At 44.5% G+C, this 15268-nt stretch overlaps 1 protein-coding gene across 2 annotated transcripts in view; it reads right to left on the reverse strand.

Moving 5' to 3' along the window:
• LOC311129999 (uncharacterized protein) overlaps positions 1-14957 on the reverse strand; it is a 41634-nt gene extending 26677 nt beyond the window's left edge. For both annotated transcript variants that reach the window (XM_084162585.1, XM_084162586.1), the window contains exon 1: positions 14465-14957. In XM_084162585.1, coding sequence (XP_084018711.1) covers positions 14465-14795 — 331 coding nt within the window. In that variant the 5' untranslated portion in view covers positions 14796-14957. The remainder of the gene's footprint in view (positions 1-14464) is intronic.
• Positions 14958-15268: the final 311 nt, after the last annotated feature.

Genomic DNA, 15268 nt, shown 5'->3' on the forward strand with positions numbered 1-15268 from the left:
ACACACAGTAGAGCGAGAGCAATGACGGGGTGCACATATGTGACTCGTTTCAGGAAACTAGACGTATGTCGTGCGTCACTAATTCACAGGAGAGCCATTTGAACGTAATCTTTTTTTTTTAAATCAAAATGCGTTTTTTGGCAGAAATGCCTTCTGGAACATGTGAACTTTCATGTGCCTTAATAACAAACTTGTATGCTATCTGTAAATACAAATACAATTGTTAAATTACGAGCCTAGTTGGTTTAGCCATAGAAAAAGACAGGAACCTTCCCGCGAGCCATGATTGGCTGAGATAATGGTTGGGCTGGACATGCCGAGAGATGAGTTCGGATTGGTCTGATGTAGCACGCTTCTGTCTATAACATGAGCTGGTCAGTATTTGTAGGTAATCCTTTCTAACGCTGCTTTTTTTTAAAAGATATCAAAGTGTTGCTCTCCACTTTCTGGAGGACTGAGTTTTGAAATCAGTGGAAGGCCCGGTGGAATTAGAGTATGATAGCTAAGGAGATGGAGAAAATTCTGGCCTTTGATTGCAAATATGCAGAGGGAGTCAAAAAGAGAACACACAGGAGGCTGTATAAAACACCTGTCTCCGGATTACATCTTCATACTAAGGGCAACCATGGCATCCGTGACAGAGAGGGAGAAGCATCCATCCATGTATACGGGTAAGATAGTCTAGCAAGCTACATTTTCAGATATTACACGTTTCTAATTTAGTCAGAAAGTTGTTTTTATTTCAAGTTAAAGCGTACTGTTAGGTAGCTAGCTAACACTACCTGGCTAGCTAATGTTACGTGTATGATTTGTGTAGTAATATTATTCATATCTCAGAGCCATTTGCATTGCTAGTTATAGCCTAATGTTAGCTAGCTAACATTGAACCTGATTGGTTAGCTACATGCAGATTCATGCAGGGTAGTAACGTTATGAGTTGGGATTATGGTTAATTGTTTAGCTAGCTAGGTACATGTCTAAACAAAAGACTGCACTATGCAAGTAACCATTTCAATAGAATGTTCATGATGTCACTGCGACAAATGTCGATAGACGTAGCTGGTAAATTCGCTCTGGCTATCTACGCACTTTCATCTGAGTGTGCCAGAGTGCAGAATAACAGACAAATTTACGAACACTCAACACCCGTTGAATATGGCCGGTGTCAGTAAACGTCAGCAGAAAAGCGGAATTAAATCGTTGCCAGCAGCACAGTTACAGTCACCAACACTCTGGTTAACAAAAAACAGCCTAACCAGCTCTGCTAGAGCGAGTAAAATGGTCAGAGTGAGGTGTTTTCTCATGTGTCTGGAAGTAGCTAGCAAGCAAGCCAACGTTAGCCAGTTACAGTGGGGAGAACAATATTTGATACACTGCCGATTTTGCAGGTTTTCCTACTTACAAAGCATGTAGAGGTCTGTATTTTTTTTTATCATAGGTACACTTCAACTGTGAGAGACGGAATCTAGAACAAAAATCAAGAAATCACATTGTATGATTTTTAAGTAATTAATTTGCATTTTATTGCATGACATAAGTATTTGATACATCAGAAAAGCAGAACTTAATATTTGGTACAGAAACCTTTGTTTGCAATTACAGAGATACGTTTCCCATACACCTCCATGCTTCACGGTTGGGATGGTGTTCTTGGGGTTGTACTCATCCTTCTTCTTCCTCCAAACATGGCGAGTGGAGTTTAGACCAAAAAGCTCAATTTTTGTCTCATCAGACCTCTGGATCATCCAGATGGTCATTGGCAAACTTCAGACGGGCCTGGACATGCGCTGGCTTGAGCAGGGGGACCTTGCGTGCGCTGCAGGATTTTAATCCATGACGGCGTAGTGTGTTACTAATGGTTTTCTTTGAGACTGTGGTCCCAGCTCTCTTCAGGTCATTGACCAGGTCCTGCCGTGTAGTTCTGGGCTGATCCCTCACCTTCCTCATGATCATTGATGCCCCCCGAGGTGAGATCTTGCATGGAGCCCCAGACTGAGGGTGATTGACCGTCATCTTGAACTTCTTCCATTTTCTAATAATTGCGCCAACAGTTGTTGCCTTCTAACCAAGCTGCTTGCCTATTGTCCTGTAGCCCATCCCAGCCTTGTGCAGGTCTACAATTGTATCCCTGATGTCCTTACACAGCTCTCTGGTCTTGGCCATTGTGGAGAGGTTGGAGTCTGTTTGATTGAGTGTGTGGACAGGTGTCTTTTATACAGGTTAACGAGTTCAAACAGGTGCAGTTAATACAGGTAATAAGTGGAGAACAGGAGGGCTTCTTAAACAAAAACTAACAGGTCTGTGAGAGCCGGAATTCTTACTGGTTGGTAGGTGATCAAATACTTATGTCATGCAATAAAATGCAAATTAATTACTTAAAAATCATACAATGTTTAGATTCCGTCTCTCACAGTTGAAGTGTACCTATGATAAAAATGACAGACCTCTACATGCTTTGTAAGTAGGAAAACCTGCCAAATCGGCAGTGTATCAAATACTTGTTCTCCCCACTGTAGCTTGGACGCTTGACTGCTGTTGTTAGGTCAGAACGCTCGGATCAACCCTACTCCTCGGCCAGAGTGTCCAGTGTGTGCTCTGAACGCTCCGAGAGCGAAACGCTCTGAATTTACAAACTGGACAATCTGACAACGCTCTGAGTTTACGAACGCCCAGGGTGCACTCTGGCACTCCAGATTGAATTTATGAATACACCTGTAGTATAAACCAGCCTTTAGTCTTGAAATCTTTGGTTGTTTAGTACATGGCCTCACGTGAATCCTTAAAGAGATGGGTGGGGCTAAGGCTTAATAGGGTGTGAAATATGCTGAATGGGTGTAGACAAAGAAGAGCTCTCCAGTAGCTTTACCAAAACATTCAAGGGCCATTTTCTCAAAAGTGAGGTTCCAAGTTTATCAACTTTCAAAGCAGAATTACTTTCCCATTGTTCCTCAACTGTAGTGTATGATATACCAATTTCTAGCTCTGAGTCTCTACTTTTATCCAATATAAAAAAACACAATTTCAAATTTTGCTACATAAGACCGAATCAAGCCGGTCGGTCACATATATGAACATTTGTGAGGTAGTACGCAGTTTTCGGGGACCACTTTTGGCTTTTGGGCGCTGCTTTCAGAACTTCTGGCTAAAAAGTATACAAAATTACCGGAGAATATCTTTAATATCTCATTGTAGTCATTTAAATCTGAAAATTAATTGGTAAGTTCATTGCTTTATTTTTTTGCCAATTAAGTTTCTGTTTGTAAAGATACATGACTAGGCCTCCTACTACTAATATATGGCAGTTCTAGGCCTACACATGCAGTTGGCACATGTAGCCTATTTCATGGTATGAGAACAAAACAGGCCGTGGTGTGTTCCTGTCCGTATCACCACTACTACTAGGGCCTACAAACTCCACCTAGGCCTAAAGCTGGGTTTATAGTTGGTCTGGGGCCTGAAATCTTCACCCCTCTACTCTGCGGCAGCCTGCTTGCCTGCCTGTTTGTCTGTCTGTCAGCCTGGCACGTCTCCACTAACTCAACACCGCTGCTGGGGGCTTTGGAACAATAACCTACTGCCACTGCCAAGGAAGAGCTGAGCGCTGTCTGTGCTAGATAACATCCTGAATGTAACACATAGCAACGACACACAAACAGTCAGGCTGTCAGACAGTATGCAGATAGAGGGAAGAATAGTTCAGCAAAGGTACAGTCATTCCACAGAGAGATACCTAGGATGCGTCCCAAATGGCACCCTATTCCATATTTAGTGCACTACTTTTGACCAGAGACGTACAGTGCCTTCAGAAAGTATTCATACCCCTGGACTTATTCCACATTTTGATGCGTTACATACAGCCTGAATTCAAAATTGATTAAATTGATTTTATCACACATCTACACACAATAACTCATAATGACAAAGTGAAAACATGTTTTTAGAAATGTTCGCAAATGTATTGATAATGAAATAGATAAATATCTAATTTGCATAAGTATTCACACCCCTGAGTCAATACACGTTAGAATCCCCTTTGGCAGCAATTACAGCTGTGAGTCTTTCTGGGTAAGTCTCTAAGAGCTTTGCGCACCTGGATTGTATAATATTTACCCATTATTATTTTTAAAATGCTTCAAACTCTGTCAAATTGGTTGTTGATCATTGCTAGACAACCATTTTCATGTCTTGCCATATATTTTGTGTGAGAAGAAATGTCAGTCCATTCGTCACGGTTTACATGTGACGCGATGTAAACTGTCATGCTAAAGCTACAAACAGGTCTTTCTTTTATTGACGGCTTGAAGCAGTTGTGACATGCGTTTCAGGTGACTCTATCCAAGATGGCATAGCAGTGTGGTCGTGTTTTCTGTAGTGTCCTCATGTAAATAGCCAGTTTTTTGTATTTTTTTGTATTTTTCGTATATATATTTCTCAATCTCACTTTCCATCCTTTAACTAAATATACTTTCCTGCAACCCGCCTCACCCAATGTGGAACGGAATCTATTATTTCTTTATACATTTTTATCCAGAACCTCTGGCTGAAACTAGCCAGCTAACTAGCTACTTGCTATTAGCCACCGTTAGCGGTCTGCACCATTGTCCGTGGCCATGGCCGTGGCCTGCACTACCTACCAGCCAGCTCTAGACTGGACAATTATCGGCCAGCCTGCACAGTCTGCACATCGCGCTATCAAGCCAGAGCATATTGGATTATCTGCCGGAATCACTGAATCACTGGACCTTAACACCGGATCATCGCAACTAGCTAGCTGCAACCGAATGGCTGTTGTCGTTGTTGGCTAATCACCACTAATCACCACTGTCCTGAAGCTAACCCCAGTTAGCCTTGAGCTAGCCTCGAGCCAGGCACATCTCCCGGCTATCTACCTCTCTGTCAACCGGACGGGACCTCCTAGTGTTGACATGGAGCCCCGCCGATCCATCACGACTGGTCTGCCAACATAATCGTCTGATGTGGTTTCAACAGGCTTCCCGTTGCGACGACCACGAAGATCCATCTGCTAGCCCCGGCCCGCTAGCACACGCAATCAACAGCCGTGCCTGTAGCGTAGCAGCCACTGAACTGCTCCTGGATTTACTTATTGCTGTTCACTGGACCTTATGATCACTCAGCTACACAGCTGATGCCTGCTGGACTGTTCCTTTATACGGTACCCCTTCCTGTTGATCTGTATAGCCTCAGCTCAAACTTTCGTCGCCATTACCAGCTGTTGTCTTAGCTCTCTCGAATAAAACCTGTGACTGCTTTATGCCTATCTCCTATCGCCTTGCCTATTGCTGTTTCGGTTAGTTCTAACTGTACTTTTTCAATGTAGAGCCCCTAGTCCTGCTCAACCTGTCTCAGATAGATCCTTTGTCCCACCCCCAACACACGCGGAGACCGGCTCAATCGGTGCCTCAGATGATGCTATCTCTTTCATCTTTACCCAACGCTTAGGTTTACCTCCACTGTACTCATATCCTTCCATATCCTTCTCCGTACATAATGCGAAGAATCTATTCTACAACGGCCGGAAATCGTCCCCTTGTTTTCTCTGTACCCAACGCACTAGAAGACCAGTTCTTAAAGCCTTTAGCCGTATCCTTATTCTACTCCTCCTCTGTTCCTCTGGTGATGTAGAGGTTAACCCAGGCCCTGTAGCCCCCAGTATCACTCCTGCTCCCCAGGCGCTATCATTTGTTGACTTCTGTAATCGCAAAAGCCTTGGTTTCTTGCATGTTAACATCAGAAGCCTCCTCCCTAAGTTTGAGTTATTCACTGCGTTAGCACACTCAGCCAACCCTGATGTTTTAGCAGTGTCTGAATCCTGGCTTAGGAAGACCACCAAAGATTCTGAAATGTCCATTCCCAACTACAACATTTTCCGTCTAGATAGAACTGCCAAAGGGGGCGGAGTTGCAATCTACTGTAGAGATAGCCTGCAGAGCTCTATCATACTATCCAGGTCTGTGCCCAAACAGTTTGAGCTCCTACTTCTAAAAATCCACCTTTCCAGAAATAAGTCTCTCACTGTTGCCGCTTGCTACAGACCTCCCTCAGCCCCCAGCTGTGCCCTGAACACCATATGTGAATTGATTGCCCCCCATCTATCCTCAGAGTTCGTATTGCTTGGTGACCTAAACTGGGATATGCTTAACACCCCGGCCGACCTACAATCTAAACTAGATGCCCTCAATCTCACACAAATTATCAAGGAACCTACCAGGTACAACCCTAAATCCGTTAACATGGGCACCCTCATAGATATCATCCTGACTAATTTACCCTCTAAATACATCTCCGCTGTCTTCAACCAGGATCTCAGCGATCACTGCCTCATTGCCTGCGTCCGTAATGGGTCCGAGGTCAAACGACCACCCCTCATCACTGTCAAACGCTCCCTAAAACACTTCAGCGAGCAGGCCTTTCTAATTGACCTGGCCCGGGTATCCTGGATGGATATTGACCTCATTCCGTCAGTAGAGGATGCCTGGTTGTTCTTTAAAAGTGCTTTCCTCTCCATCTTAAATAAGCATGCCCCATTCAAAAATTATCAGAACTAAGAACAGATATAGCCCCTGGTTCACCCCAGACTTGACTGCCTTTGACCAGCATAAAAACATCCTGTGGCGTACGGCATTAGCATCGAACAGCCCCCGCGATATGCAAGTCAGGAACCAATATACACAATCAGTTAGGAAAGCAAAGGCTAACTTTTTCATACAGAAATGTGCATCCTGTAGCACTAACTCCAAAAGGTTTTGGGACACTGTAAAGTCCATGGAGAATAAGAGCACCTCCTCCCAGCTGCCCACTGCACTGAGGCTAGGAAACACTGTCACTACTGATAAATCTACGATAATCGAAAATTTCAACAAGCATTTTGCTACGGCTGGCCATGCTTTCCACCTGGCTACCCCTACCCCGGCCACCAGCTCTGCACCCTCCGCTGCAACTTGCCCATGCCCCCCCCCCTGCTTCTCCTTCACCCAAATTCAAATAGCTGATGTTCTGAAAGAGCTGCAAAATCTGGACCCCTACAAATCAGCTGGGCTGGACAATCTGGACCCTTTCTTTGTAAAATTAGCCGCCGAAATTGTCGCAACCCCTATCACCAGCCTGTTCAACCTCTCTTTCGTATCGTCTGAGATCCCCAGAGATTGGAAAGCTGCCGCGGTCATCTCCCTCTTCAAAGGGGGTGACACTCTAGATCCAAACTGTTACAGACCTATATCCATCCTGCTCTGCCTTTCAAAAGTATTTGAAAGCCAAGTTAACAAACAGATCACCGACCATTTAGAATCCCACCGTACCTTCTCCGCTATGCAATCTGGTTTCTGAGCTGGTCATGGGTGTACCTCAGCCACGCTCAAGGTCCTAAACGATATAATAACCGCGATCGATAAAAGACAGTACTGTGCAGCCGTCTTCGTTGACCTGGCCAAGGCTTTTGACTGTGTCAATCACCGCATTCTTATTGACAGACTAAATAGCCTTGGTTTCTCAAATGACTGCCTCACCTGGTTCATCAACTACTTCTCAGATAGAGTGCAATGTGTCAAATTGGAGGGCCTGTTGTCTGGACCTCTGGCAGTCTCTATGGGGGTGCCACAGGGTTCAATTCTCGGGCCGACTCTATTCTCTCTGTATATCAATGATGTCGCTCTTGCTGCTGGTGACTCTCAGATCCACATCTACGCAGACGACACCATTTTGTATACATCTGGCCCTTCATTGGACACTGTGTTAACAAACCTCCAAACGAGCTTCAATGCCATACAACACTCCTTCCGTGGCCTCCAACTGCTCTTAAACGCTAGTAAAACTAAATGCATGCTCTTCAATCAAACACTGCTTGCACTCGCCTGCCCGACTAGAATCACTACTCTCGGCGGCTCTGACTTAGAATATGTGGACAACTACAAATACCTAGGTGTCTGGTTAGACTGTAAACTCTCCTTCCAGACTCACATTAAGCATCTCCAATCCAAAGTTAAATCTGGAATTGGCTTCCTATTTCGCAACAAAGCCTCCTTCACTCATGCTGCTAAACATGCCCTCTGACTATCCTACCGATCCTTGACTTTGGCGATGTCATTTACAAAATAGCTTCCAACACTCTACTCAGCAAATTGGATGTAGTCTATCACAGTGCCATCTGTTTTGTCACCAAATCCCCATATACTACCCACCATTGTGACCTGTACGCTCTCGTTGGCTGGCCCTCACTACATTTTCGTCGCCAAACCCACTGGCTCCAGGTCATCTATAAATCCCTTCTAGGCAAATCCCCGCCTTATCTTAGCTCATTGGTCACCATAGCAACACCCACCCGTAGTATGCGTTCCAGCAGGTATATCTCACTGCTTATCCCCAAAGCCAACACCTCCTTTGGTCGCCATTCCTTCCAGTTCTCTGCTGCAAATGACTGGAACTAACTGCAAAAATCACTGAAGCTGGAGACACTTATCTCCCTCACTATCTTTAAGCATCAGTTGTCAGAGCAGCTTACACATCTATCACTCCAGTGTTAATACTAAATTATAATTGTAATTATTTTGCACTATGGCCTATTTATTGCCTTACCTCCATAACTTACTACATTTGCACACACTGTATATAGATTTTCTATTGTGTTATTGACTGTACGTTTTGTTTATTCCATATGTAACTCTGTGTTGTTGTTGTTTTTTCCGCACTGCTTTGCTTTATCTTGGCCAGGTCGCAGTTGTAAATGAGAACTTGTTCTCAACTGGATAAAATAAAATAAAATCTTCAAGCAGATTTAAGACAAAACTATAACTCAGCCACTCAGGAACATTCACTGTCTTCTTGGTAAGCAACGCCAGTGTAGATTTGGCCTTGTGTTTTAGGTTATTGTCCTGCTAAAAGGTGCATTCATCTGCCAGTGTCTGGTGGAAATCTAGGATTTATTTTTTATCCTGAAAAACTCCCCAGTCCTTAACGATTACAAGCATACCCATAACATCATGAAGCCACCACTATGCTTGAAAATATGGAGAGTGATACTCAGTAATGTGTTGTATTGGACTTGCCCCAAACATAACACTTTGTATTTAGGACAAAAGGTTAATTGCTTTGACACATTTTTTTTGCAGTATTATTTTAGTGCATTGTGGCACACAGGATGCATGTTTTGGAATATTTGTATTCTGTACAGGCTTCATTCTTTTCACTCTGTCAATTAGGTTAGTATTGTGAAGTAATTACAATGTTGTTGATCCATCCTCAGTTTTCTACTATCACAGCCATTAACCCGGATAAAGCACTAAATAAACTTCAGTTAGTGCTAAATACGGCTGCTAGAATCCTGACTAGAACCAAGAAATTTGATCATATTACTCCAGTGCTAGCTTCCCTACACTGGCTTCCTGTTAAGGCAAGGGCTGATTTCAAGGTTTTACTGTTAACCTATAAAGCGTTACATGGGCTTGCTCCTACCTATCTTTCCGAGTTGGTCCTGCCGTACATACCAATACGTACGCTACGGTCACAAGACGCAGGCCTCCTAATTGTCCCTAGAATTTCTAAGCAAACAGCGGGAGGCAGGGCTTTCTCCTATAGATCTCCATTTTTATGGAACAGTCTGCCTACCCATGTGAGAGACGCAGACTCGGTCTCAACCTTTAAGTCTTTACTGAAGACTTATCTCTTCAGTAGGTCATATGATTGAGTGTAGTCTGGCCCAGGAGTGTGAAGGTGAACGGAAAGGCTGGAGCAACGAACAGCCCTTGCTGTCTCTGCCAGGCCGGTTCCCCTCTCCACTGGGGTTCTCTGCCTCTAACCCTGTTGCAGGGGCTGAGTCACTGGCCTGCTGGTGCTCTTTCATGCCGTCCCTGGGAGGGGTGCGTCACTTGAGTGGGTTGAGTTACTGACGTGATCTTCCTGTCTGGGTTGGCGCCCCCCCCCCCCCTTGGTTTGTGCTGTGGTGGAGACCTCTGTGGGCTATACTCGGCCTTGTCTCAGGATTGTAAGTTGGTGGTTGGGGATATCCCTCTAGTGGTGCGGGGGCTGTGCTTTGGCGGAGTGGGTGGGGTTATATCCTTCCTGTTTGGCCCTGTCCGGGGGTTTCTTCGGATGGGGCCACAGTGTCTCCGGACCGCTCCTGTCTCAGCCTCCAGTATTTATGCTGCAGTAGTTTATGTGTCGGGGGGCTGGGGTTAGTTGGTTATACCTGGAGTACTTCTCCTGTCTTATCCAGTGTCCTGTGTGAATTTAAGTATGCTCTCTCTAATTCTCTCGTTCTCTCTTTCTCTCTGAGAACCTGAGCCCTAGGACCATACGTCAGGACTACCGGGCATGATGACACCCTGCTGCCCCCAGTCCGCCTGGCCTTGCTGCTATTCCAGTTTCAACTGTTCTGCCTGCGGCTACGAAACCCCTACCTGTCCCATACCTGCTGTTTTCAACTCTAAATGATCGGCTATGAAAAGCCAACTGAGAGACCTGAGCCCTAGGACCATACGTCGGGACTACCGGCCGTGGTGACTCCTTGCTATCCCCAGTCCGCCTGGCCTTGCTGCTATTCCAGTTTAAACTGTTCTGCCTGCGGTTATGGAACCCCTACCTGTCCCAGACCTGCTGTTTTAAACTCTAATGATCGGCTATGAAAAGCCAACTGAGATTTATTCCTGATTATTATTTGACCATGCTTGTCACTTATGAACATTTTTGAACATCTTGGCATGGTTCTGTTATAATCTCCACCCGGCACAGCCAGAAGAGGACTGGCCACCCCTCATAGCCTGGTTCCTCTCTAGGTTTCTTCCTAGGTTTTGCCTTTCTAGGGAGTTTTTCCTAGCCACCGTGCTTCTACACCTGCATTACTAGCTGTTTGGGGTTTTAGGCTGGGTTTCTGTACAGCACTTCGAGATATTAGCTGATGTAAGAAGGGCTATATAAAATAAAATTGATTGATTAAACTCTGTAACTGTTTTAAAGTCATCATTGGCCTTATGGTGAAATCCCTGAGCAGTTTCCTTCCTCTCCGGCAACTTAGTTAGGAAGGACGCCTGTATTTTTGTAGTGACTGGGTGTACTGATACACCATCCAAAGTGTAATTAATAACTTCACCATGCTGGAAGGGATATTCGTTGTCTGCTTTTTAAATGTTTACTAATAGGTGCCCTTCTTTCCGAGGCATTGGAAAACCTACCTGGTCTTTGTGGTTGAATCTGCGTTTGAAATTCACTGCTCGACTGAGGGACCTTACAGATAATTGTATGTGTGGGGTACAGAGATGAGGTATTAATTCAAAAATGATGTTAAATACTATTATTGCACAGAGTGAGTGAGTTCATGTAACTTATTATGTGACTTGTAAAGCAAGTTTTTACTCCTGAATTTATTTAGGCTTGCCATAACAAAGGGGTTGAGTACTTATTGACTCAAGACATTTCAGCTTTTCATTTTCAATTAATTTGTAAACATTTTTAAAAACATAATTCCACTTTGACATTATGGGGTATTGTGTGTAGGCCAGTGACAAAATAATCTAAATTTAATCTATTTCAAATTCAGGCTGTAACACAACAAAATGTGGAAAAAGTCAAGGGATGTGAATACTTTCTGAAGGCACTGTATGGGCCCCGGTCAAAAGTAGTGCAATATATAGGGAATAGGGTGTCATATGTGACGCATTCTTAGAGAATTAGGCCATTTGCCTCTACACTAAAGCTCTCTGGATGGATTCCACTGGCCTAGCTGGCTGGCTGGCTGGAACGCAGCACTATTGATGATGGCAGGACCAACAAGATAGCTTATGTGTGTTTATTTTTAAAAAAAATTAACTTCTGTGGCTCCCAGTTCATGATGATGATGTCCCAAATGGCACCCTATTCCCTTTATAGTGCACTAATCCCACATTTCCATGGAGATTTACCGCCACACCAGTGTGTTGTCAGTTTTTTATGTTAATACAAACTCTATTGTAATTGTGTTTCCATAGCTAGGGCTGACAGTAAAGGCGCCCACATGCTTCCCAGCCGAAACAGTTCGGAAGAGTTTGTGCATATATTATGATGGCATTTTGAGACGTTTTTGTTCATTTTGGAGGGGGTTTTCGGCTGTTCGTGCACACACAAACAATTCTGGAGGCAAACCGAAGTTCGGAGCAGAAGTCTACACCCCTTCGTCGGTGATTGGTCAACAGTAGGGATTCTTCAATAAAGTCTTTGTTGTCATTCAACGAGCTACGACTCGTTTTCATGCACATTCTTTCATTGAGAAATACATTTACATTTTACATTTTAGTCATTTAGCAGACGCTCTTATCCAGAGTGACTTACAGTTAGTGAGTGCATACATTATTTTTTATTTTTTCATACTGGCCCCCCGTGGGAATTGAACCCACAACCCTGGCGTTGCAAACGCCATGCTCTACCAACTGAGCTACATCCCTGCCGGCCATTCCCTCCCCTACCCTGGACGACGCTGGGCTTGTGCGCCGCCCCATGGGTCTCCCGGTCACGGCCAGCTACGACAGAGCCTGGATTCGAACCAGGATCTCTAGTGGCACAGCTAGCACTGCGATGTAGTGCCTTAGACCACTGCACCACTCGGGAGCAAACACCTTAGTTAGATGGCTCTGGTCAAAAGTAGTGCACTATATAGGGAATAGGGTGCCATTTGGGACGCAGGCATGTTCTGTTCCTTGACTGGTGGGGAATCCTCAAATGATTAAAGGGATAGTCCACTTAAAATACAACCTGAGATTAGGGCTACTTTGGTAAAGCTATTGGTGGTAATTGGGAAGCTGTTAACATAAACTCCAGAGTGGCGCAGCGGTCTAAGGCACTGCATCTCAGTGCTTGTGGCATCACTAGAGACCCCCTGGTTCGATTCCAGGCTGTATCACAACCGCCCATGATTGGGAGTCCCATAGGGCGGTACACAATTGGCCCACCGTGAATCTTGGTTTGAACTAGCTCTGTTCCAGTTAGTGTGGCTAGCTAATGCTGAGATCAGAACTATACTTGAACCGTCGATCGTGCGGTTTCAGGGCAAGCATGCTGTCTCCAGGCTGCCACAAAGGTCCAGACTCAGACCTCTTGACAGTGACTTATAAAGTGGATGTGAAAGTCGCCCATAGCATGTTGGCTGGAGTACATCTGTGACATCACACCTTCCCTGAGATCTAAAGCCAACTGTCACTCACGGAGTGGCTCTTGCTCTGCTGGCTAAGGCGGTTGGCTTTGAGTTGTGTAGGCCTAGTGCATGTTGTTGTGCAGATGATTGCTGGTTTGCGCCCTGCTCGGCACAGAAGAGAATGCACTCTGTTACACTTCTATACATGACACTATTTACCTTCTGGAGATGCGGAAAATTGACCTCTCTCACAAACCCCAATGCATACTGAGGCACACTTCCAGTTAAGGCCTGAGAGACATTATGGTTATCCCAGCTGATGCCACCGATGTAGTGATTGAGAAGGGACAACGGGAACTGGCCTTGAACCAGCAACCCTGCAGTTAATAGGCAAGCACACTGCCCCCTGTGCCATAAAGGTTCAGACCTCTTGGCAGTGGCCGTAGTACGCTTACAAGGAAGCTATAATAACTAATGAACTCTGGGCAAATAATTCTCGGAAAGAGTTAACACTTTCTCCACATGCACTCACTGGCAATACCTCATACGAATTTATGGAGGTAGACAACATTTCTGGCAGAGTAATGAAACATGAGTCAACAAATACATTGATTGGTTTGAAAGGTCAACCTTGGTTGTTCAATACAAGGTATATTATTCTAATCTACTGTAGGCTATCAGCTGCCTAGGATATTTTAGTGTAATGGCTCAAATGATCACTATGATGAATTATACTATTATCAGAAGACCTTATTATGGCTTAGATTAGGCTACATCAAATGTCCATAAGCCTATAGGTGAATGACAGGGTCCATGGCCAAGTTGATTTCTTTGAGGGGATGGCTGCGCTTAGATTGCAAGAAAATAACGTATAAAAACCATCAAACAGGAGGGGGAAAACATGGTTAGAAGCATGTGTCGGTGTGGAAAAACCACCAGGTTCAGGTGGGGAATTCCAAGTACAACTCTGATAGCCCACAGATAGGGCCTTATATAACCTACTGATTTAGAAAGTTCAATGTTGGTTTCTGACTGTCAGCAAATTACGCAATCATTGTATCCATCTTTTAAATGTATCTATGTTTTTTCTTATTTTGTTCTGGGGGTTTCAGCCTAAATGCCGTTATTTTTAATTAGTCCAAGTGGATCCAGGGAATGTTGATCAAGAATCCTATAAACTTAATAAACCATCCGTTATAGCTTTTACATACAATGATCAAATCATGACTGAGGTTTAAATATTGTTACCGCGCGCGACCCTTGCCACGGGATGGGACAGTGTATAGAACTCTTGCCCATTTTCGAAACACAAGGGTGCACTCTTCCATATGTCTGTACCATACTACACCTTACCTAATTTGTCTTCACTCAACGCCCGTGTCTCACTCTCATCAGAATGCCTGACTCTGTGGTGGAGTTCTGTTCCAGTTGATGGTGATGATATCTCTCTTAAGTCCGTTGAAGTTGCCGGAGAAGTAAACAAGTATTTTGGTAAGGGAGTTATGGCAGTTATTTCTTCAGAGTTAGTAACCCGGGGAGAAAAGTATCCCCCCGATACCAGTGTCCTATCCATATCGTTGCTGCTGGAGGTGTAAGTCCACGCATTGAGGGGTCTCAGAACGACCAAGAGGACCACCAGAGAAAGACGGGCTAGGACCACGTGACTCAAATAACACGTTTCCATTATTAAAACGACCCGAAAACGGCGGCGGGTAGGCGTATATTCCAAACAAGTAGCGGCGAATCGCCCACAGCCACCATCGGAAACTATATTTTTCAGAAATGTATAATTTTAAATACCTTCGGAGACCCTATGTCGGGTAATACGTTTGTAGACCGTAAAGTGGTGCAGTGGTGCTGGAAACAGAAGCCTGTTATCACATCATAGGCGCCTAGCTCCTCCCACCTACATCAGCGATAGTGGTTTCCACCCAATTCCGCCCTAGTAGGCTGAGGTTCCGCGGGATGTGGGCTATTGTTACACTCAACTACACTTCAGAATATCAACAATCTCTGAATCTGCTATTTTGCAGTGATTTCTTCAATGTAAGATACTATAGTAAACTTTACATGCATGTCCACAAGTGTGGAGTGCAGACCTCTCAGATGAAACGTCGACTTGATAGGCCTACAAATGTTACATTGTTGCAAGTTAAC

The sequence above is a fragment of the Coregonus lavaretus genome (genome assembly GCF_964263955.1).
Source record: "Coregonus lavaretus genome assembly, chromosome: 5".
NCBI lineage: Eukaryota > Metazoa > Chordata > Actinopteri > Salmoniformes > Salmonidae > Coregonus > Coregonus lavaretus.